The sequence below is a fragment of the Oratosquilla oratoria genome, chromosome 27 (assembly GCF_046742065.1).
Source record: "Oratosquilla oratoria isolate Oo_2021 chromosome 27, ASM4674206v1, whole genome shotgun sequence".
Lineage (NCBI taxonomy): Eukaryota > Metazoa > Arthropoda > Malacostraca > Stomatopoda > Squillidae > Oratosquilla > Oratosquilla oratoria.
In genome coordinates, this window is record NC_134803.1 from 1,003,762 (window position 1) to 1,025,851 (window position 22,090).

Below are 22,090 nucleotides of genomic sequence, written 5' to 3' on the forward strand. Positions count from 1 at the left end.
TTCCATTATCAGAGAGAAGAATTTGGGAGTGGTGAAGGGGCAAATAATCTTGCCAACGGCAGGTGTCATTTTGCTGTATCTACAGGCCTAGCCTGTATTTCTATTTACCTGGCTTCACTCAATTTTTCCACTTCTATATTTTTGAGTGAAGAAGGTTAACAATTTATCATTTGCTATCTGTATGAATCTTGCTAAGAACTAAGCTCGATTTGTGAAGGGGCGCTGAGAAAGAGGGGAATGCCTCTTGAATAAGGAAGAGAGAAGACAGGAGATAGGGATGAGTGGATAATGACTGTGCATGGATGATACTTTGATGCAAGGAAGGGAGGGGCGGGGGTGGGTGGGTAAGTAGGTGCTTATGTGTGAATGTTTTTTTTTTATGCAGCCTGAAAGGATTTCTCCCGTCCTCTGTTTTTCTCCATTAAGTGAAGCGGCCTTGCTGTGGGAGTACTGTGTCTTGCTACATTGCGTTTGACCCAAGGCAGTTGGCGGATACAGGGATGACCCGTCATCAAAAAGGAGCTGAGATGGGAGGGGTGGAGCAGGTGGTGGGAGTGAAATAGGTGGAAATAGGTACGTGCCTCTGACTTGGCTACCTCCCTCATAAGGGGGAATAGCTCTTTACATATATATGTATATATATATATATATATATATATATATGTATATATATATATATGTATGTATATATATATATATATATATATATTGTTGCGAACGCGGCCCCTATTGCATCATGTGACGACATCGTGGTATCGGAGAGGACGCTAACTTGCATGAGATGACGCCTTCGTCGTGCTCGTGGCGCCAAGGGCGGACGCCACCTGGAGTCACGTGACTTCGAGCAGCGACTGTGATTGGTCGAGGCGTGCTTGGCGACACTGCGTGGGCACGCTACCCAGAAGAGGAGGGAGAGACGAGCAGCAGCAGGTGACGGGAGAAGACGTCGTGGTTCCCGTTCGTATTAGTATCGCGTTTGTAAGCTGTAGCGAGGCTTCAAGTAGCCTTTCGAGGGTTGGCAAGTGACCCGAGGTGCCTCCTACAGCCCAGTATTCTTTTTGTAGTGATTCTGTGTAAATAGAAGATGTAAATAAACTTGGCGTTTTCGTCGCCTTGGGAACTCACCAAGGACGAGGTGGCGGGCAGCTGGGCGAAGCTCGAAAAATTACCGTCGCGTCTCTTGGATGCGCCGAACCTTTGGATTGAAATCGGGTGACGACCTCCAGTCTCTGGGGAGGTTTGTTACAATAATATATATCTGTGTATATATATATATATGTATATATATATATGTATATATATGTATATATATATATATATATATATATATATGTATATATATATGAGAAATTCGCTAGTGAACAGCGACATCTATCAGATAATTTTTATGACCGTCGCGCAGAGGATACGAACCTGCTGCTTCGATGCCAAGAAGCTCCATCACCACTCGCCTTAACCCACTCAACCATTGATGATCTAAAACTGTATGGACACACGAAAAGAATGAATGAAAAAAGATTAGTAAAAGATGTGTGGAAGGCAGAGGTGGATAGAGTGAACTTTAGGGGACGACCGAGGATGAGATAGGTGGATGGGGCATTGAGCAAAAGGGGGTTGTCTGTTGAGCAAGGAAGGGAGAAGGCAGGGGATAGGGGTGAGTAGATAATGGTTGTGTATAGATGATACTGTGATGCAAGGAAGGGAGGGGGTGGAGTGTAGGGGGTTAGAGAGCGTAAATTATATTTTGACGCAGCCTAAAGAGATTTCTCCCCGTCTTCTCTTTTTCTGCATGAGGGGACGGGGAGGGGGGTCACCGATTAAGTGGAGCGGCCTTGCTGTGGATGTGTTGTGTCTTGCTGTATTGTTTCTGACCCAGTATAGTGGGCGGGATAAAGGAATGACCCGTCATCAACGAGGAACTAAGATGAGAGGGAGGAAAGGGTGGTGGGTGGGAGTGGAATGGGTGGGAGTGAAATTGGTGGGAGTAAGTACTTGCCTTTTGACTTTGGCTACCTCCCTGGTACATAAGAACATAAAAATGAAAGAGACTGCAAGAGACCATAAGGCCTACATTAGGCAGTTCCATGTCTATTACCACCTGTCATCCCCATCCATAAAGTTATTTAACCGTTTCTTAGAACAACCGGTAGTGTCAGCGCTCACTACGTGGTTGCTAAGTCTATTCCATTCGTTGACCGCCCTATTATTGTAAACGAATTCTTTTATATTTCCTTCTTAATCTAAAATTGTCCAATTTAAACCAATTACTGCGAGTCCTGCCCTGTTGTCTTAATATAATGACCTTGTTTGCATCACCCTTGTTAAAGACTTTGATCCACTTAAACACCTCTATTATATCACCCCGCACTCTGCGTCTTTCTAGAGAATGTAAGTTACGGTGCCTTAGCCTGTCTTCGTAAGGTAAATTTCTGAGTCCATATATAATTTTGGTCAATCTCCTCTGTACTGTCTCTAGTGAATTGATGTCTATTCTATAAGACGGAGACCAAAAACTGTACCGCACAGTCAAGGATAGTTCTAACTAACGCTATATAGAGTCTGATAATTACCTCTGCACTTCTATTCGTAACTGTCCTAACAATGAAACATAATGCTCTGATAGCTTGATTCCTGGTTCTAATACACAGCTATTTCCTGGATTTAAGGTTAGGACTCACTAGAACTCTCACGTCTCTCTCGCACTCACTTTTCTCTAAAAGCGTGTTATCTAAGCCATATCTATTTTCTGGGTTGTGTAGCTCTACTTTTAACCCATTCAACTCCGATGACAAGACATCTTGTCATCGGAGTTGAATGGGTTAACACGCTTGCTTCACTTTTAGATATCGATGTCCATTTGCAATTTCACCGACCATGTCTACAATTTGTTGTTAAGATCATCCTGCAGAATCTCGGCGTCGTCTCCTGACCTAATCAAGGTCTAAATATACAGGTCAGACCGTTTGAATTATTGTGCGCAGCTTCTGACGTCATTAGGCTGGGTCCGTTTTCTCTTTGTGAAACACTGAAGAAAACTGTGAAACGCCAAGGAAGACAGGAACTATAATATTTTATATATTATATATATATGTATATATATTATATATATAATATATATTATATATTCATATATATAGACAGGAACTATAATATTTTATATAATATTTGTCAGAATATAACTAATTGCGTAGAGCGGTGCGAACGAAGGCAACGACATTCCCGAACGACGCACCAGCTTCAACTGACAGCTATAGGACCCGCGAACCCCACTTTGAACAGCCAGGTGACGTTCACGGGCCCGCTGCGCCAACTCCCTCGAAATTCGGTCGGAAGTGGTTAGACCTTATATCCTTATATCTTGGACCTAATTAGGCGTCCTATTATAGTGTCGTCTGCAAACTTACTAACATCACTATCAATCCCATTGTTCACGTCGTTTATGTACATAATGAACAATAATGGACCTAAAACTGAGACCTGGGGAACTCCACTAGAAATCCTTTGTCTACAGAATAGACAGAAAAGGACTTACGAGAGTGACACAAAGATGTGTGAAAGAGGCTGTTGGTAGCAGCTCAACTGATAGGAAAAGTGCCACTTCACACGGATGTTGGGTAGTCCTGAAACAATAAGAGTCTACGAGATGAATACAATTGTCTCGAGTTAAAAGTCAACCGAGAAGGTTTTCAAAGAAGTGGTGAATATTTGCTAGATGTATGGCTTAGTCACTTTTTGTATAAAATAATGCAAAAATAAATTCTAAGATATTTTCATGTCTGAAAAAAATAAATAAAGAGCATCTAAAACCTTCTCAGTTGACCTACTGAATGCGCACTTACAAACGCTGTCACCGTGTCTGTATAGCAAAAATCTGTTCATGAATTTTCTTATCTTCGGAACAATATCCTGTAATTGTTGTATATAATTCTATCAGGCAATACGCTCAGTTTCTCCTTTGCTTATCGTATTCTATCTTTAATATAACTTTTGTAGGCATATTTTGTATTATTTCATCAACGGTTTGGAATAAATAATTCCGTGACGTGATAGTGGGTGTCTGCATTGCCTTTTCAGTTTCTATTCGTGGCATGGTGTAATTTTTTTTAGCTCTAAGTGTGGGCGGACGCAAGTGTACTAAAAGATATAGGTTGACAGCAACCATAACATAGGATGACATTTTCATTGTCCATGTGGAAATAAATTGTTTAATTATGCTTGTTATGTTATTTTTATGCTTATTTTAACAGAAATCATAGACTAATGATATTTTTTCTTTTGTGTTCTGCGAGGTCAATAAAAAGTTACTTAATCGTTAGTACTGAAAAGAAATATACTATACATCTAAGCTGTTCTATGATAAAATACAAATATTATAGCATTAGAAATTACTAGAATAAATTTGTAAAATAGCATAATTAACTCGTATTATTTTGAGTTGTATTCACATACAATAATATGTTTGTGTATTAAATATCTAATTACTACGATGTTTACGTTTACGTAGAGCTGTCATCAACGAAAGATCCCAGCAGTAAACAGACGTGACGCCAATGAAGCGTAACCGAGTACCATTAAATATGGGCTTCAAAGCCTATATTTGAAGCACCATGCCATACTCATTATACTAGTCATCAATAAGTTAATTAATGATGCTGCCTGATACAATGTGTTGTGAGTGTTAGAGTGAAGCCTGAAACAAAAACTACGCTACCAAAGAAATCTGAGAAGGGTCTAACCACCTCACGCTCAAGAATTTTTTTTATCAAACCAGCAATAAGTCATAAGACAGGGTAGACATGGCGTTCCATGGAATACTTCAGAGAGCATCAAGCTTTCTCGGGTTATCGCCAATGGAAGTTAATAAGCCGAATGTCGAAGATGGAGACATTGTATTCTGTGAGTATTATAATTATTTAAAGATATGAAGGTGTTACTAATCAATGATTATCATGATTTGCCATGAGCATAGACATTTTTTAACCATATTGTAAAATCATGAGTAGAACCATGAAAAATTGTCTAAACAGAAGTTATCTATTGGATAATTGACTACTACATTTTCGTACTTCCCTGGCAGGGAAGCATTTGGAAGATTGTACTTAGACTTAGTAATAAAATAGGAGGGAGAAAGGTTATGGAGGATATTTCTATTAGATGTTTTTATAGAAGTGCATACCCATGTGATATAGTAATAGAAAATAATTTTGTTAATTATAATGTAGGTACCCCCACAAAATTTTCAAAAAAAAATTAACCTTTATATTATTGTTGCATATGAAAGACAACTTTATTAGAAACAAAATGCTTTTTAAATTTTTGAAATAGCTTGAAAAATAAGGGAGATACGATTTTTTGAATTATTTTCTTAGCCCGCATTTTTGGCTCGACTTTACCATAACAAAGTGTTAGAATTAAGGGTGGTAATTTGTAAGGATTTCGGTAAAGAAATACACATTAACTCTAAACCACTGGTCCAATTTTATTAAAATTCGGAATACTTGGGTTTTATGGATCAACAAATCACATGAGCATGTCAAAAACAATGTGAGACATCTCCATCATACCATATTTGCCTTTTCATGGCAACCATGAAGCTGTCGCTAAACGCCGACCGAAGTCGACCGACGCCGACCAAAACCACACAATCACGGTTTTTGCTCAAATGCATAATTTATATATAAAAAATAGCACATGGTTGCATTATTTGACCTATTTTCTTTAAAATGGATAATTTCCACGTAAAATGATCGAAGAGAAGTTACGTTTTTATCCTCTGAAAAATTATCAGCCGGCAACCAACGCCGACGAAACCCAAACAATGACGTTGGTTGCCGGTTGATAATTTTGTAGAGGATAAAAACGTAACTTCTCTTCGATCATTCTACATGGAAATCACACATTTTAAAGAAAATAGGTCAAATAATGCAACCATATGCTATTTTTTATATATAAATTATGCATTTGAGCAAAAACCGTCATTGGGTGTTTTTGGTCGTCAATGGTAATAGTAAACAAAATCGAACGCGAACTGGACGCATCAGATTCATGGTAGAAGTAGAAGTAGTAGTAGAAGTCTTCTACTACTACTAGACTAGACTAGTAGTAGAAAGTAGTCAAGTAGTAGTGTGTGTCAAGACTAGTAACTAGTCTTGACACTTCTCATGGACATGGCATGATGATGTGTAAACAACAACAAACACGAACTGGACGCATCAGATTCATGGGTGATATAGCTAAATTCCGGGGCTTTTAGCTCAAACACGCAAAAGTCAATTTTCTTAAGCTTCTCAATTCTGGGAGAAAATAGGTTGAAAAACTTGTTTATGTAACTTAAAATTATGTTTAGACATTCCTTACCTTAATATTTTTACTCGGAAAACTATGTTGCCGAGTTTGAAAACCAAATTTTCGTTTAAGTCGCTGAAAAATTGTTTCTATGTCAAGAATTAGCCTTACACTTGCAAAACAACAAGGTAATTTGAATATCTTGCGCATGCGCAAAGCGCGGAAAGCATTCAAATTGAACTAAACAAAAAATAGTGGGCCGCAACATTTGGCCATGAAAACAACACATGATCGACAGTGGCGCCGCGCGCGGATTCCGGGGTACCTATATAATGCATTAACGTAATATATGATTGCTATTCTTGGTGAAAATCATTAATAGAAATAGTTACTAAAAGTTATGAACGAAGTTGTGCAGACTCCTTTAGAAGCCATCTTTGTTTTGATAAATTTGGAAGTCAGTGATGACGTCAGCCAGATGACCTTTAGAATTACAGTTACTGCATTACTAAATGTAGGTTAGGTTAGGTTGGGTTAGAATATATGAATTTAGCATACTTTAATTTCTTAGACCTCCACCTCTACCAAAACAAACATGGTGTCTCAAGTAGTTAAAATGGCTACATTTGTTTGTTAATAGCTTTAAGCAACTGTTTCTATTATTGATTTCCACCAAGAATAACATTATGTTGATGTATTATAATTTACAAAATTATCTAATTTTCTATTTGACTGAGTTTGTCCGGGCTGTCAGTCATATTAATCAGCTGACTCATTGTGGGGCACTAGTAATACACCTTAAAGGTCAGATATCAACAGATATACCATTCACTAAAAATCATCGAAAAAGTACTTTTTAAAAGCATACAAATAAAGTTTTTACCTATTACAGAAGAATTTATTCAGAAAATTCACTTTTAATTGCGCCTCGCATACCACTTTTCCGAAGTCTAGATATTCAGAATAACAATATTGTTTGTTTGGCAACTGTGACGTCACGAACGCGGAATTCCCCGAACCTTTCCCGAAGCGCACGGGCGGAATGTTTTGAATAGCAGACGACGCAATGAAATGAAGACAAAACTGTTTTTTGCCAAATTTGATAAGATGTAGATGGTGGAATTATATAGAATACTGTCAGTATGTTTTTTTTATGTACATTAAACTGTAAATACAAAAAGTTATGGAAGTCTTGATATCTGACCTTTAAGGTCAGATATCAAGACTTCCATAACTCTATATAATTCCACCACCTACATCTTATCAAATTTGGCAAAAAACAGTTTTGTCTTCATTTCATTGCGTCGTCTGCTATTCGAAACATTCCGCCCGTGCGCTTCGGGAAAGGTTCGGGGAATTCCGCGTTCGTGACGTCACAGTTGCCAAACAAACAATATTGTTATTCTGAATATCTAGACTTCGGAAAAGTGGTATGCGAGGCGCAATTAAAAGTGAATTTTCTGAATAAATTCTTCTGTAATAGGTAAAAACTTTATTTGTATGCTTTTAAAAAGTACTTTTTCGAGCAATACGATGATTTTTAGCGAATGGTATATCTGTTGATATCTGACCTTTAAAAGTAGTGATCACACCTTGGTCCATGGGCTGGATGAGTGCTGTCGTGTTTTTGGGCAGAAATATCACTTCTGTGTTGTCTGCCCAATCTTCCATGGTTGTTGGGTGGCTTGGGGCATTGTCAACCAGCAGGAGGAAATGGTTGGCAATATTTTCTTTGGCCGCATAGTCAGTACAGGTGACAAATCATTTGCAACACAATGCTGGTTCATAGAAGATGTCATCCAGGTCTTCTTGTTGGATCTATATATCACTGGGAGATATTCTTTCACATAGCCCTTAAGTGCCCTTGGGTTTTCACAGCAGTAGTTCAGTAAAGGCTTCAGCTTCAAATCCACAGCTGCATTATCACCCAGCTCCAGGGTTAATCTGTCTTTGGATGCTTTAAATCCTGGCATTGTTTCCTCTTCCTTAGCAATAAAGGTTCTGGATGACATTTTCTTCCAATACAGGCCTCTTTTGTTGTAGTTTATCAGCTGTTTGGCACTGTAGCCACACTCTTCAGTGTGTTTTTTCAGTTTTGGTATGAATGCTGTAGTGGCAGGCTTGTCAGAACTTGCTGCCTCACCAGTCATCTTGATGTTATGTGGGGCTGCTTGGGCTTTAAAACAGTCAAACCAACCCTTACTGGCACTGAAAGTTGACCCAGCCTTAACTTCATATCCCTTCCTATATAGATCATTATAAATTGAGTGGGCTTTTGTTATCATGAGGGAGGTAGAAAGAGAATTGCTGCAGCAAGACAGGTCATCAATCGGTAGCATTAAGAGTCTCTCCATTTCCTCCATTATTGATTCCCTCTGCCTCATCAGCTTCTTTGCCATTAATGTAGAAACTGTTTCACCAGGTTTCTTTACACTCTTCTGTCTTTTGGTATTTATCTCACCAATAGTAGTTGTTGCAGGCTGCTTGGAAGCCATCACGTTATGTAGTACTCTTGTAAAAGCAACAGTGAATGTGAAAAAGTAGCACAAAACACAGACACTGATATCCTCTATGTCTTTCCAGAGAATGTAAGCCTATCTTCAGAATGTAAATCTCTAAGCCCTTGTATTGTATTGGTCATTTTCCTCTATACTTATTCTAGTGAATATCCGTTCTATAGGATGGAGACCATAACTGTATGGCATAGTCAAGGATGGGTTTAACTATTGTCAGATAGATTTTAATGACTACATCTGCACTTTTGTTTGTAGCTGTCCTAGAAATAAAGCCTTATGCCCTGTTAGCTTTATTCTTAGCAGTAATGCACTGTTTCCTGGATTTAAGCTCAGGAATCACTAACATTCAAGTCTTTTTTTACATTCTGTTTTCTCTAAAATGGTGTTGCTTAAGTTATACCTGTTTTCTGGGTTGTGTAAACCTACATTTAATGCACTGCACTTTGAGATATTGAAGTTCATTTGCCATTTTACATACCATGCAAACAACTTATTAAGATATTCCTGTAATATCCTGCCTTCTAATATGACCTTATATGGCATCCTATTTTAGTGTTATCCACAAATGTACTAACATTACTATTATTCCCATTGTCCAAGTCATTTGTGTACATAATGAACAATAAGGAACCCAGAACCGAGTCTTGGGGAACTCCACAAGTAACATTCCCACAATTGTATTTTAGACCCTCAGTTTTCTGTCACTAATCCATGCTCTAATCCATTCAAACACTTTTGCTCCTATATCATGGGCTTTGACTTTATTTAGTAGTCTCTGGTGGGGGACACTGTCAGATGCTTTGGTAAAGTCAAGGTCAATACAGTAGAGCCTCACTTAACATGCATAATTTGTTCCTGAATCTTACTCATAATGCAAAACACTCATTAAGCAAAACAATTTTATTTCGTAGGAATCAATATAAGATACAATAATGCATCCCACGCTTAAGAAAAACTTCCCAAAAATAATTTGTAATAATATCTGAAATAGTTTTTTAAATTATTAACACAAAAAGATTTTAATGTGTACATAGTAAAAGAACCTTGGGAAAAATATTTAATAGAATAAAATAGAAATAGATACAGTATAGGAGAATCTTCCACCAAAGGAGATTCCTCTTGACTTACTGCAGTGATAGTATTGACTGACTCACTAGCTTTAAATCTTTTAGAAATATTGGAACAACTGGCACTTTCTTTAGGATCCTTTTTCACTAGAAAGCTGTCTAGAGACATTTGTTTATGTCTATGCTTCAAAATTTGGCAAAAATGTGACAGCATTATTAAATAAAATTATAGCACACCTTACCACTGCCTTATTAGGGTGATACTTCTCAGTGTATGACGAAACAGTTTCCCATGTTTTAAACATCTACCTTATTGCACTGGAAAGTTGTTGCTCTGCTGAGGCTGTTACCTCCTCCTCTGATGAAATTTCCACAACTTCTTGCTGTGAAGTAGAATGCAATTCCATAATCTCTTCAGTGGTCAGCTCCTGTCTATGCTCTTCCACAAGCTCATCTATGTTGTTGTTATCCACCTCCAGTCCCATGGACTAAATGTACTGAGTCTGCCAACTTTGAAAGATCGAAGATATGGAGCTGATGACTTGAATCACATGAGGCAGTTCCCCTCCAAGACCACTGCTCCACGAGAAAGAGATGACATGATTGCAGTGTTCAGGTCACTAAAGGGGATAGATTGCATTGATAGAAGAGATCTGATTAAAGATGGGAGGGCTTTAAGGAGTCATGGAAGTAAATTAAGAAAGACCACATGTTAAAGGATGTGAAGAAATAGTTTTCCATATAGGTGTATAAATTTGTGGAATAGTTTAGGTGATATATCCCAAGCTCAAACAATACATGAGTTCAAATCTAAATATGGTACCGTATATTTCCACATATAAGACAACCCTAAAATCCAAAAATTCACCCCTTAAAATTGGGGGTCGTCTTATACTACCATTATAAAAATCAGACCTTGAATTTTACGTGAGATGACTTGGTAGGCTAGCCTGCCGATAACCACCAATACACAGGAAATGATTCACATTATGATAAGAACTGGTAATAAAGGTAATTAAACCATATTTACCTTATATGTTATTGGCATATCTTTATTGTGAATGGCAATTGTTAATAAATTCGAGGAATAATTCTATATTAATGAAATTACGGTACTTTTAACTACTCTATGTAAACACATTTAACACAGCCGAAAAATGTAAACATTGAGCACTGGTTGTGTTCATATAAACCTTTTTCTTTCGCTAACTTTTCATTAATTTTTAAGACTGAAAATAACCATTTTGGATTACAGTACATAAAACGTTTATTTATCAATAAAAAAATATATTACAGTAGTTGAACCAGGAACGTAGACAAATAATTTTTGTTAGTTGACGTGTGTTCTCAGAAAATCATGATGCATGATTTGCTTTGTTATTTCATTTATTTTGAATTTATAAGGATACAGTAAGTAATTTATCTGGTATAAGGATACACTTAAGTAATGAGAAAGAAAAGAGAAAAAGCGGAAAAAATAGCTGATAAACGTAATCAAAACAATTTTTTTTGTACGGTAGGTTTGATACACTGATGCTTTTGTAATTTAGCAGTCATCTTATACTACTGATATGAGATAAATTCATAAAAATTTGCTCTAATTTTGTACCTCATCTTATACACGGAAATATATGGTAATTGGAAATCAAAGATATAGATTGAGTTGGAACCGTGCTTGTAGGTATGTTAGAAAATTAGAGAATAGGAGACAGGACCCAATGAGTGTTGGTCCTTTCCTGTATACTACAATTAGGTAAATAGGATTGGCTATTGCTGACTGAATGTAAACACACCTGCAATTGTCCTCCTACTATTTCAAAGAAATTATAGAAGATCTAGCAAGCTACTGTCTTCCAGACTTAGCTGAGCACAACAGTAAGCACCAGACATCAGTCTTGTGGTATAAGTAGGTTTGAAGGATATAGGACTTAGTCAATATTTGCCCTAAGATAATCCTGTCCTTGGCCAAAACCCCCATGCCCAGTACTGTGCCTATGTTTGCATGTGCAGTACAAGAAGAATGATGTGTCTTAACATCATACCTATGTCACTGCACCCCCACTAGCACCAGTTGCCTACATTCTCCCATATTGTTGAGGCAACATGGCTTATTCTGGACTGGCCACCCTCACTGATGTTGATGCCAACCTCCCTCTCAGTGACGACGAAAATGTCACTGAGCAACATTGGCCTTTGTTGCCAATGCACAAGCAACATGTTGGTACCACACCATGGCAGCTACTGCTCCCTGCTACCCAGCCCACCACTGCCACCACAGCCCCCATTGCAGCCACCTCCACTGCCACCACCCCCACCTACACCACCACCAAACAATTTGTGGATCGGACTTTGAACACGAGCGAATCCTATTCTCCAACTTTTAAGTTATATATACATGACAAGAACTCCCAGCCCACGGCTTCCAATAACTCCCTTCTCTCACCTTCACCCTCACCCTCTTCCCCACAGTTTACCTCCCCTAGTTGCCAACACCTTCCCTGCTTTCACCCCCAGACCTGCTTATGTTAAACTCATCTTCTGTGAGAATCTGACTATGTATATGAAACTTTGGTGACTTGCTGAAGTTACCTAGTCATTCAGGCTCAATCTGGAGTTAGCTGAGGTGAAAAGGTCTGCTATCATCTCTCAGTATGTGTATATTTCACATAGATGTACCGAGATCATTAAGAGTGCCATGAAGGGTAATTTCTTATCCTTGAAGCTTGATGTTCAGGATTTGATTGATATATTGCATAAATTCCCCATGTATCTTGTCACCTGCTACCCTGCTGGCATTGACCAGTCCCAATTAAAAAAACTTTGTGGGCATATACAGCGTGCACTGCTTCTACCAACATGGGACACCATTCAACTGCCTTGTTATCATCTAGAACCACCCCCAACCACTGCCTACAGAACATCACTTCAGCTTCCTGCCTTGTCTACCATTGTTTGAGTTATAAAGGATAAAAGATCAACATCCTTGGTGCTTCAAATGCTCAGGTGTGGGACATATATCTTGGTATTGTTCTGCTTCCATTGACAAGTGTGGCTGGTGTGTAGGTACTCACCCCTTCCGTACTTGCCCACATCACACTCCCTTTCAGCTCACCAACACTAATGAAGCTTCTATAGCCAACCAGCTTCCCACTTCCACTCCAAATTCATCCATGTGGAAATGCCTCTGCTGTCATGAAGCCGAGGTGAATGCGTGGCACAAATGTACGAAGCATGATCAGGTGGCCACTTCCCAGACTGCATACACTCCACCACCACCACCCCCTCAGTTGCACCCAAAAGCTGTCCCACTGCTGACACCCTCAAACCTGCCTGACTCACCGCAAGTAGTTGCCCTCTGTGAGGCTATTGCCAACCTAATGGCACATTGCACAGCAATTACAGTACAATGCACTTTGACACAATTGAAAATCACTTTGATAGCCTCGCTGCACAACAAGCCTTCAGAGTGCATCCTAGCCATGCTTGTCGAATCCCACCAAGACATCACGATTCTTGCTGCTTTCTCTGAGAAACTGGAGGCCTTCACCAGCTGGTTCAAAAGGTTCAATAAACAAGTCCTATCAAGTTACAAAGACACATGCCTCAGAGTGGCACCACCTCCATGTCATTGTCTCTGCCAGCCACTTGTAAACCAAAAGCAGACTTTGATAGATGAAATTTCACATCATCACTTGGAATGCTTGTGGCATCAACAATTATCTGAAAATTAATTCCCACAAAATCTATGTAGGCCACCACCAACCACAAGTTATATTTATCCAAGAAGCTTTTGCTGGCTGCCACGATCCTGGAGCAGAAACACTCCCCATTCTCAGGCTACATCTCATTTGTCTGTCATGTCAGGAATGGCCTTCTAAGTTACATTCACTCTTTTATCCCCCATCAACTCCTGTGCTGCTCTATTCATGATGACATAACATTTTAACTCTATGAGATATCCATAGGCAATGGGAAGCTAAGACTGCAATGTTTACTCTGCTCCAGAAAAACACAATCTCTCTGCCCTCCCCCCACCCACATCTCACAGTGTGATCTATATGGGGGACTTCAGTGCTTGGCATCTTGCCCTAGGAGATGTCTTCCCCTCCCCAAACTGTAGTGGATTATCCTTGAGTACATCTGCCCCCACTGCCTCACTCACTGGCCCACTGGGGTTGCAACACACTCCAGAGGAGGCACACATGATAAGTGGGTTTCCTGTACAGTTTCTCTTTTCTGACCACATTGCACTTGGACTCCTGTACTCCCTACCAAGTGGGCCTTCCCCTCTTCAGACCCACCTCTGTATCTCCATTCCTCCGAATTACTGCCCTGACTATGTCTCTTATATCTCCACTCTTCAACCAACATTTGATCTCCAGTCACCTGAGAACCTGTACTCATCCCTCGTTGCTTCAACTCATGTTTTTTTAACACCCGTTACATCACAAGGCCACACATCAGAAGGTGCCACAAAGTCCACACCTGGACACTGGATGTATGCATCCTACAAGTGGAAAAGAAGGCTGAGAGAGATGGCCTCGTCTTTCAAAGGCAGCCAACACCTGCTAATCTCCTCCAGTACCAGAGATGACCTCATTGTCCTGCAGCAGCGTGGCCATACCAAGTTGTGGAAGAAATATATTGACAGCATCAACCATCAGACCAGTGTTGACTCTGTGTGACACCTGATAAACAGTCATCAAGAAGAAACCATTGAGTGCTCTCCTCCGCAGCCCAGCCAAATATGCACAGGACTTGCTTATTACTTGGTCTAAACAAGCACAGGCAAACAATCTTCCCACCCCCATTCAAGAGGCACTCTCCACCCACAAGAATATGTGCGCCCTGCGTCTAATGGTTGCATTATTATGGATAGATGAAGATGATGATGTACCCATCACTGAGGATGAACTGCATCATGCTCTTGTCACAAGCAAAACAACAGCTCCAAGGGTTGATGGTATCACCTATCAAGTACTCTGCTTGCTCCTTAAAGTCCCTTGCAATCCCTTGTTGCAGTTCTACAACCTGTGGTTTAACAAGGGATATGTACTTCATGCCTGGACATCTAGTACCATTGTGCCCATCCCCAAACCCGCCACAGACAGGTTCAGGCCTATTTCACTCACCTCCTGTTTCTGTAAAATCCTCAAACATATATTTCTCACTCGCCTTATGTTTTGAATACAGGATAAGCTATCACTGCAACTGTATGGTTTCTTATCACAGAAGAGCACACACCACTGTCTAATGAACCTATATGCCTGCCTCTCCCCTACCAATGTGGTAGCATTTCTTGATCTCAAGAGTGCTTTTGATGTGGCCAACTGGGAGATTGTTCTCAACCAGCTCATAGAATTTGGCATCAAAGGCAACCTCATGAGGTGGATCTGTGGCTGTCTCTCAAACAGGACTTCGTGTGTACTATTCCAGGGAATGTGCAGTACTTCCAGGGAATTCAAACTTGGTACTCTACAGGGTGGGGTTTTAAGTCCCTTCCTGTTTAACATCCTGATGCACCACCTGCTATCCCTTCTCCCCAACATTCCTGGCACAACTATCCGTTGAGATATAATATTTACAACAGAACCTGATATTGTGGATAAAATTGAATACAAGACACCACTTGGAAAGAGTGACCACATACTAATAGAGGCTGAACTAAAGGAAGAAATATATATGGAGAGAAATGAAAAGTATAGGAAAGGAAGATTGATGTACAACAAAACGGACTTTGGAAAATTAAAGAAATTCTTTCAAAATGCAAATTGGGAAAAATTCTACATGGAAGAGACAAAAGTGGAAGAGAAATGGGAGATCTTGATGGATAACTATAATGAAGGAGTGAATAGGTACATACCAAGACAGAAACAAGAGAGAGTGTACATTAAATGCTGGTTCAACAGAAGATGCAGTGAGGCAAAAGATAGAAGAGACAAAGCTTGGAAAAGATGGAGAAAAGATAAAAAGCCTGGAAAATGGCAAATATATATAAACTATAGAAATGAGTATGTAAAAGTGTGAAGAGAAGAAAAAGGAAGTATGAAAAAGACATTATAGAAAAATGCAAAGAGCAACTCAAACTATTCTATAGGTATGTGAATGGTAAACTTAAAAATATACCGGAAATGGTGAGACTATGGCAAGGAAATACAGAATACACAGATCTAGAAATGGCCGAAGTCATGAATAATCACTTCAAGTCGGTTTTCACTAGAGAAAAGGTACAGTATTGGGATGATGGAAGCGAAGTGCGATCTCCCCCCATGAGCGAAATAATAATAACACAAAAAGAAATAATGGAGCACTTAACAAACCTTGATGTTAGGAAATTGCATGGCCCAGACGGAATTGCAAATTGGATTCTAAAAGAATGCAAAGAAGAACTAATGGATATAATAAGTTGCTCACTCAAAGAATGAAAAATACCAAAAGACTGGAAAAATGCCAACATTGTACCAGTATATAAAGGAGGAAACAAGGAAGAACCAACTAATTATAGACCGGGCTCACTAACAAACACTATAGCCAAAATTTGTGAGGAAATGATCAAGAATAGATGGGTAAAACACCTGAAAGAAAATAATATAGTAAACCCAAGACAATTTTGGTTCAGACGGGGAAGATCATATACCACAAATTTAATCTGTTTTTACTCAAGACTAATAGATATAATACAAGAAAGGGATGGATGGGCTGATTGTGCTTTCTTGAACTTACAAAGAGCTCTTGACAAGGTAGAAAATTATTTAAAAAATTGGAAAACATAGGGGGTATACAAGGCAACCTGCTAAACTGGATGGAGGACTTCCTGAATGGTAGAAAGATGAGAGTATTACTCTGAGAAAAATATTCAGGTTAGAAGGAGGTGATTAGTTCTGCAAGGATCTGTATTGGCTCCAGTAATGTTTGCTATTTATGTGAATGACATGGATGATGATGTGGAATGTTACATGAGCTTCTTTGCAGATGATGCTAAATTGTTGAGGAAAGTAAAAACCAAAACAGATTGTGAATCACTACAGGAAGACCTGAATAAGGTTTGGAAGCAGGATTAGAAATGGGAAGTGGACTTCAACATTAAGAAGTGTAGCATAATGGAGTTTGGAAGAATTAAAAATAGAATATCAGGAGAATATAAAATTGGAACTAAGGAGGTAAAGAAAGTAGGATCTGAAAAAGATCTGGGAGTAATTATCTCAAATGACTTGTCCTCTGATAAACAAATAAAAAAAATTATCAATAAAAGGGTATTTACCTATTTGGATGAAGAAATGATTAAAATAATATTAGTCACACTGATAAGGCCTCCAGTCTGCTGTCACTTTCTCCCTTTGTACATCTCATTACCTTACTTTCCCCCACATTTTTCTTCAACTTCCTTGTTTTGCACACCTTCCCAAACTCTCACTAATGATCCTACTACAAGCACAGTGTCATCTGCAAAGAGCAACTGGCTTATCTTCCATTTTTCTCCATTTTCTTTAACCATCTCCGATCCTTGACCAACTACCCTTGTATTTACCTCTCTTACCACCTTATCCATGTATAAATTGAACAGCCAGGGCAACATAACACATCCCGGCGCTGAATGATCATTTTGGTCCCAGTGCCTGGCCGTCGGCCAAAAACTCATAAATCAATCAATCATAACACATCCCTGACAAAGTCCCACCATTACCTCAAACCACTCACTCTCTCCATTTCTAATCCTAACACATGCTCTACTACTCTCATAAAAACTCTTAATTGCTCCTAACAGCTTTCCTCCTATCCCATATATCTGCAATACCTCCCACAGTGCCTTCCTGTCTACCCTGTCATAAGCCTGTTCCAAATCCATAAAAGCCCAAAAACATCCTTACCTTTTCCTATAGCTTTTTCACAAATCTATCTCACCACAAAAATCTGATCTGCGCAACCTCTACCTGTCCTAAACCCACAATGTTCCTCACCAATTACTCCCTCTGTTCCTCTCCTAATCCTTTCAGTGAAGACCCTCCCATAAGCCTTCCCAACTACACTTAACAAGCTGATCCCTCTGAAACTACTACACTCGCACTTGTCCCCTTTTCCCTTGTAAATTTGGAACTAAACAAGCATTCCTCCAGTCCTCCAGCACTCTACCCTCTCTTCAGCAAACATTAAATAACCTCACCAGCCAGTCTACCATCACTGTACCTCCTTTTTTTAGACATTCTGCATGACATCTATCCAACCCAGATGCCTTACCTCCACTCATCATATTATTATTATTATTATGATTTTTTTTTTTTTTTTTTTGCATCCGACCTAGATATGGATCAAAAGGTCTCATGCTCCGCCTTTGTAATCCTTTGTAAACTGCCTTCACTTCATCTTCCTGTATTTCTCCTCTATTTTCTTCACTCATCAAAGTCATTTTCTTAGCACTTCCCACTGCAACTACCTTTCCCTCCCTATCCTCCTTCACATTTAGCAACTCCCTAAAACACTGCCCATCTTCCTCTTACTGCCTTCTCTTCCATTATCATCTCTCCATCTGCACGTTTTACCTTTTATACTCTACTTGATTCACCTCTTCCTCTCTTAATATATTTCCAAAACATTTTTTATTACTTTCAAAATTTTCTTTCTTACTTACCCCATTTCACATCTGCTTTCCTGTTTGCCTCCTTTATCTTATGCTTTACTTATCTTTTCTTTGTACCTCTCATAAGATTCCCTTGTCCTATTTTGTAACCAATCTGTGAAAGCTCATTTCTTCTCTTCTACAACCTTCTTTGCTTCTTCATCCCACCACTCACTACCCTTCCTTTTATTTCCTACCATCCTCCTTGTTCCACACACCATCTTTGCACACCTTATGACTCCCTCCTTGAACCATCCCCATTCCTCCCCCACTCCTAGTTCTACTCTATCCTTCACTCCCTCCCACTCTTCTCTCAGCTTCATCTTGTACTCCTTCTCCTTTTCTTTCTCATTTAAGCAATTCACTCTAAGTACCTCCCTACCTTTTGTCCTTTTCCTTTCCTCTTTCTCCATCTATCCTCCACTCTCAACTTACCTTCCAAAAAATGATCTGATATTCCCCCACTCTCTCCCCGTAGAACATGTCCATCCTTAATTCTTCCTACTATACTCTTGGTTACCACTATATAGTCCATTAATACTCTTATCTACCACCCTTCCATCCACCACCCTCTCCCATGTCTCCCATGTGTACTTAATACTTATGCTTGACTTTCTTCCTAAACACTGTATTTGTTCTCATCAACTCTCTAGACACATCTCCAACATCAACTCTACTCTGATTTTTTCTTGGAACTCCATACTTCCCAACCACTCTGTCTATTGGTTCGTTTGCTACACTAGTATTAAGGTCTCCCAATACCACTACATTGACATTTTTCCCCAATCCCTCTATGCACTCATTTAAATCCACCAAAAAGGCCTCCCTTTTTTCTACACTCTTCTCACTATCAGGCCCATATGCACTTACAAAAACCCACATCTCCCTTCCCAGTTTCACCTTCATCCACATTAACCTTGAAGAAACCTTCCACTCCAGTACATGTTACCTATCTCTTCACTTACTAGTATAGCCAACCCTTCTCTCCCTCATCCTCTCTTCACTCCTGAGAACCTCTCAACTACACTCCCAAACTCACACTCATTCCTCCCTTTCAACTTAGTTTTGCTCAATGCCAACACATCCATCTTTCTTTTCACAAACATACTGCCCATCTCTTCCCTTTTACTCTCATATGTACCACATCCATGCACATTAAAAGACTCAAACCTTAGGGTACTGGTTGGAAAACTCCTAGACCCTCTTATGCCTTTGCCTTTTTTTAGGAATGTCCCTTTGGGGATACAGGTAGAAGGATGCCTAGTCCTAATCCCCATCCCGTTTTTGTCACCTCTTACGACTCGAGTGGGAAGACTTGGAGGCATTATTCTTTCTCCTCACCACTGGGGAGTACTACTGTTTAAGATAAAATTGACTTAATTTTAAGAATGTGTGGAAGTAGATATTTTTCCCATTCACCTAGGAAAGATGCAATCTCATGAAGGGGTGGATCAACTGTGAAGGTTGTAACAGGGGAGAGGAGTAGGGGGGAGAAGTTGAGAGGGTTGATGAGGGTCCTCTATAATAGGGGTAGTACTAACTGGAGATGGAACGTTCTCTATGTCAAGGCCATGAGGAACTCTTTTGATGATATGATCTATGTGCAACACTGTCTCTGTAAAATAGTGCAACCTGAGTGCTTTGACTTTATTATTTGACTCCTGTCTAATGATAGAAAAAGGTCCAGTGAATTTATGGGAAAGCTTTGAGGTGGGGGTTTGGTTGAAGGTGTAAGCAATGTCTCCAAGTTCAAAAATATAATCTCTGGCAGATTTGTTAAGCAGATAGGCCATATCGTCTTTAGCCAGATTAAGAGTATTATGGAGTCGTTTGAAAAGACTATTGAAATTTGCTACTTTGACCTTAACATAATCATTGAAATTGTAAATAGGAGGTAGTTCTGAAACAAGAAGGTCAAATGGGAGTTTTTTGTCTGAGGCAAAAAGGACAAAATGAGGTGATTCCAATATTGACCAGTTTATGTCAATGTTAATGCAAGCTTGAATCATGAGAACATGTTCATCCCAAGAAGGGTGAAGATAAGAAGCAAGGTGTCAAAGAACATTGAGAATCTTTCGGTTCTGGCATTCAACTAAGCCATTTGAACAAGGGTGGTAAGCAATAGTATTTACATTTTGTGATTTGAAAGTATTTACAAATATTTGAAAGAATCTCATTGGTGAACTCAGTTACGTTGTCAGAAATCAGAGTTTTTGGTGTGCAGTGGGATAAATTAATTGTGTCTTCTGGTCTTTTTGTCACTGCTGTGACTGGTGCTTTCCATCAGCGGTGACAAAGAAAATGGTGGTGTGGTGAACAGAGTCCCCCACAAGAACATATTGAGGCATAGGTGTATAGTCACGGGATGTGGGTGAGCAGCCTCTGGTGAGATTGTGTAAGGACAATTAGCCTTCAGCTTCAGAACATTTATGTTTGGGCTATGGCCATATTATGCTTGTGAGAAAGACCTTTGTATGTTACTAAACGCACAATTCTGGGCCACGCCCAGCAACCCTGACCCAACCAGAGAGATGCTACCTTTCAGTACACTCCAAGGTTATTTAAATTGTCTGAGGTTAGGTCAGGTCATAGTATCCTTTCTGACTTGGGTCGGCCAACATGCACGTGTGTAGTTCTCTCTACGCAGAATAAACCACATAGCTTAAACTGAGTGTCAATCTCTTCCTGCGTCACTTCACCCAGTAACATACATTTTATGTTACAGTGGTGGTGGCCAACAATATATTTTACACTTAGAATTCAAATAATGGCAGTTGCCAACAATATTTCAAAACTTGTTTTTCTAACATCTCTCCATTTATTTACTTCTATTTACATTATGGAACTGAGTATGGACACTCAGTATTTATCTTAATTCCATATAAATCTCTAAATCTAAGAAGTTATGAAATTATGGTAGCAGCTATTGTATGGTAACATTGTGTGGCTGACTCCCTGGTTTAGGATGCAGGTAGCTTGATGGTTGATTTCTGAGGTCAAGACAAACTGACCATGGGTTAGATCAGACAATAGGTGGTTCGTTACTCCCAGAATCTGATGTTAAGTAGCTAATGCATGTGCATGTGTGTATGCACACTAGCATATAATAAATCAGTATCACTCAATCTACAGGCATTTCTTGCAATAATTTCTCATAACACTTTCTTATACAAATTTTTATGTGAATAAGAAAAACATCAGATATAAATGTTAAGGGAATATTGCATCACTTTGTAGAGTAGGTGATTTTTTTTTCTCCAAATATGTGTTTAATGAACTTAGGTATAAACACCCCTTACATTAGTGTGTAATTCCTCAGGGTATTGTGTTCCTCCCATATATATATAAGGCATAGTGAATAATGAAGATAAAGTGAGCTCTATTGAAGCTCTAACTACTTAATGGAAAATCCTTCCACATCATTCAGCTTAGTATGAAATGAAAGCTTAGAATCTGGGGAACAAATCTTATTGAATACATTTTTTCATACTAATAACTCTGAATTTTTATCAATTTGTTTCACTGAAAAATTAAAAAAAAACTGCAAAATTCAGGTTTCATAAAAAAAAAAAAAATATTTTTTACTGTAGAAAATAAAGAGCATGATG

The 22,090-nt window shown here is 39.1% G+C and overlaps 1 protein-coding gene across 1 annotated transcript in view; it reads left to right on the plus strand.

The window, feature by feature from the left end:
- Positions 1-4,520: 4,520 nt before the first annotated feature.
- The window catches only part of LOC143039848 (uncharacterized), a 47,031-nt gene continuing 29,461 nt past the window's right edge, over positions 4,521-22,090 (plus strand). The window contains exon 1 of the mRNA XM_076210104.1: positions 4,521-4,896. Within this exon, the coding sequence (XP_076066219.1) occupies positions 4,797-4,896 (100 nt within the window). The 5' untranslated portion in view covers positions 4,521-4,796. The remainder of the gene's footprint in view (positions 4,897-22,090) is intronic.